General features: G+C 39.0%; 1 protein-coding gene across 5 annotated transcripts in view; it reads right to left on the bottom strand.

Moving 5' to 3' along the window:
* Nucleotides 1–3,555, bottom strand: part of LOC107573768 (semaphorin-6A-like) — a 30,376-nt gene that overhangs the window by 13,514 nt on the left and 13,307 nt on the right. For 2 of the 5 annotated variants that reach the window (XM_016260209.1, XM_016260210.1), the window contains exons 11-13: nt 2,133–2,153; nt 1,989–2,042; nt 631–738 (exon numbers count right to left, since the gene is read on the bottom strand). In XM_016260209.1, the coding sequence (XP_016115695.1) occupies nt 631–738; nt 1,989–2,042; nt 2,133–2,153 (183 nt within the window). Of the gene's footprint in view, nt 1–630; nt 742–1,988; nt 2,043–2,132; nt 2,154–3,555 lie in introns of all 5 variants that reach the window. The other 3 variants (XM_016260211.1, XM_016260212.1, XM_016260213.1) reach the window with 3 other exon arrangements.

Genomic DNA, 3,555 nt, shown 5'->3' with positions numbered 1-3,555 from the left:
CAAAAGATTAATCGCGATTAATCGTTTGACAGCACTAATATATATATATATATATATATATAAAACAATTTTTTAATATGCCTATATATTTATACTATATAGACATTAAAAACTATAAATAAATATAAATAAAATAAAAATAAAAAACAAAAATGTCAGAAACCAAAAATGACTAAAATTTGAACAAAAATATAAAAATAAAAACGACAATAGTATCTCACTTATATTAACCCAACACTACTTGCACAACACTACACGCTCTACACTAACCTTCAGTTTCACATCAAACACAAATACAGTCATGCTCATGAGAGACTGATGCTGTAATTTAGAAATACTGAGGGAAATACAACATAGTCCCTCTATCTCAAACAGTAACTCAATGCCAAGGTCATGAATTTGATTCCCAGTGAATGCATGAACTGATCAAATGTGAACCTTAAATGCAAATTAAGTCGCTTTGGATAAAAGCATGATCTGCCAGATGCATCCATGTAAAGATTAGACCGAGTTGTGAACTGTATCTGAGTCTGCGAGGGTTTGGTGTGTGGCGTGCGTCTCGGCGGATCGGACGCTGCAGACGCTGGAAGCAGCTGGTTTCCTCCACAGGACGATCGTTCCCAGGCTTACCGGCGCTCTCCTGCTGCGTCTCTGAGGGAACGGCCTCCTTCGGCTTGACCATGCGGCCCCGGAGCAGCGGGCCCCCGGGGGCCAGAGGAGGGACGGTGGTGAGGAGGCCTGCTGGAGCACAGCACACATCAACATCTCTCTGAGACACAACACACACATCTCTCACATCACTCACACTCCAATCACTATTTCACCTCCACTGATGGATTCATCTGCTGATAATTAGCAGAGTAATTTACAGTAAGCTGCTCATACACTCTCAGAAAAAAAGGTACAAAAGCTGTCACTGGGGCAGAATAAACTCCATTATGTTAAACTCGTGTATGACCAGTTGACCTGAAAATGAACTACGCTCTTAAAAATAAAGGTGCTTAAAAGGTTCTTCACAGCGATGCCATAGAAGAACCATTTCAGTCAAAGAACATCTCTTTCTTAGCTTTTTATAATCTGAAGAACCTTCTTTCGCCACAAAGAAGCTTTTGTGAAACAGATGTTAAAGCTTCTTTATGGAAGCATTTAGACAAAAAGGTTCTTCTATGGCATCACTGTGAATGCCATACACATACAATATTTGGTTTATTTGGACCACTAACTGGCATGCAAATATGTTGTTAAATTCTTGAAATATGAACTAAAATCTTTTAGGTCAGAGGGGTTTGGCTGATGAAGTGTGTGGACCGCTGGACTAGTTTAACTCAGTTTAATCCACAGATAAACTCTCTCTGTGCCGGTGGCCGTTGTTTATCGTCTCCCAGTCGCAGTCATTAACATGATTTATTTAAGAAACGCCATGGGCCGCGAGATTAGTGTGACAGCTCTATTTTATAATTCATTTTCCACAGCCAGAGGAAGAGCCGGCGAGGACGATGACACACATACGAGAGGAAAGCCGAGAGAAAACTAGCTCTCAGTGAGACAGCAGACGGAGGAATCTGTGCTTATAAAGCTAAACAGACACATGTATGAGCGGTTTATGAAGGAAACGGAGAGAAAACAACATCAAACACATTCACACACAGAACTAATGAAGCTCAGGAGAAGATGGCTAATAAACACCAGCGCATGTGATATGTAGGTCACAATTGCTGCTTCAGCCAATCAGATTCACTCTGGCTGCCGGGGGAGGGCTGTCAATCATGTGTGTGTGTTTTTTTAACCTGATTGTATTTCATGAATAATTTCTGCTGGTCTTGGGAGAAGCCCTGAGTGTTTATTCTCTGTAAACAGTCATTTGCATTCGACTGTCTCTAACCCACAATCCTTTGCTCTATGAAGCGAAGAGATCCATCCAATTAGGGAATGAAAGGTCAGAGCGTCTCTAACTACATCTACACACGGGAAACACTGGAGACACTGACCGCGCGCAGCATTCTGGGTAATATCGCTCACACCCTGCTGCCTGCGCTGATGCTCTACAAGAAAACGCAGTCAGAGAAATGAAACATTCGCCAACAGAGAGTCCGATAACGATGAGAGAGAGAGAGAAGAAGAGCTGTACTCACCATTGAGAGCCACGAACGAATCTGGAGACAAATGACAAAACCGTGTTATTTGGCTGAAATGTAATTCTCTCACACACACAGATAATTTATTACTGAATTAATGTAACGACACATGGCAGCAGAACATTTAACAACATCATACCAGAGCTCAGAAATAACTCGAGTGCGTCTTAAGACTCGTTCACACCAGTGCTGATAACATAACGATACATATAAAGATTTACCAATCCAAACTACACGTCCACACAACACAAACACCGCAAAAATGATTCTCTTGCTTAGTGTTTGTGTCTTGTGTTCTAGTATAAATATCTAAACATTCTTGACTCAAGATGCATTTACTGTACGAGTGAAATTATTACAAATATTAAGTCTTGTTTTCTAAAAAAATATTCAAAATTGTTAAAATAAGCAGAAATATCTGCCAATGGGGCAAGAAAAATAATCTTAATTCAAAGGCTAAACAAGATTATTTTTCTTGCCCCTTTGGCAGATATTTTTGCTTTTTCTAACAGAATTTTAATATTTTTTACTGAAAACAAAACATAATATCTTAAGTCATTTCACTTGTACAGTAAATTCATCTTGACTTGCTCAATTTGAAAATGAGCGAAATCTGTGTGCGGAAGTGTTTTACCCCAGTGCGAAATTCGAGATTGCATAAATTCATTTTAGAATGACAAAACTTCGCAAAGATACAGCACCTAAACAATATCGTTGAAATCACTTTCAGAGCAATTTGTTTCCAGCTGATGAATGATAAAAACACTGACAGCCAATCAGAATCACAAAACTGCAGCGTGCTTAGAATAAACAAATAAAAAAAACTCTAAGAGAATATCAAGTCCAGACTACAACAATAATGATGACGACAGAGTTGTTTTGTTGTTCAATGATGTAAACTCGCATGAGCAACTTGAAAAAGGGTTAAGGCTAGAAGGGATACAGCTGCGGCTACTAGGCATGCGCACATAAATATAACATAATTTTTGTCACAATGTATGACAATAATGACTGTTTTTGCATTATTGTAAGGGTAGGTTTAGGGTTGGGGTAGGTGTAAACGTTAATAAAACACAATCTAATAGGTAGAAAATGTTATTTATTGTTAGCTTCCGGTTTTAGCTGTATCCCTTCTAGCTACAACCTTGAAAATGAGCAAAATCTATTTGCAGAACCCAAATGAATCAATTCCTATTAGACTGGCAATTATTGGAATCGATTTCCGGCTGATGAATGATTAAAACATTGACAGCCAATCAGAATCCATCCTGCTTTAAAGAGCACAAGCATTTAAAGTGACAGCAGGCATATAATAAACAACGTTATGGTGGACACTAATATAGTCATCGCTGTAGTTCCTGCTGTGAACGAGTCTTCTTGTCGAGTGCAGGACTGTGTGTGTGTGTGTGTGTGTGTGTGT

This window comes from Sinocyclocheilus grahami, unplaced genomic scaffold (genome assembly GCF_001515645.1).
Source record: "Sinocyclocheilus grahami isolate Dianchi unplaced genomic scaffold, SAMN03320097.WGS_v1.1 scaffold2029.1, whole genome shotgun sequence".
In the NCBI taxonomy this organism is placed as follows: Eukaryota; Metazoa; Chordata; class Actinopteri; order Cypriniformes; family Cyprinidae; genus Sinocyclocheilus; species Sinocyclocheilus grahami.
Note: the sequence above shows the minus strand (reverse complement) of the source record. Positions and strands in the feature narration are given on the sequence as shown.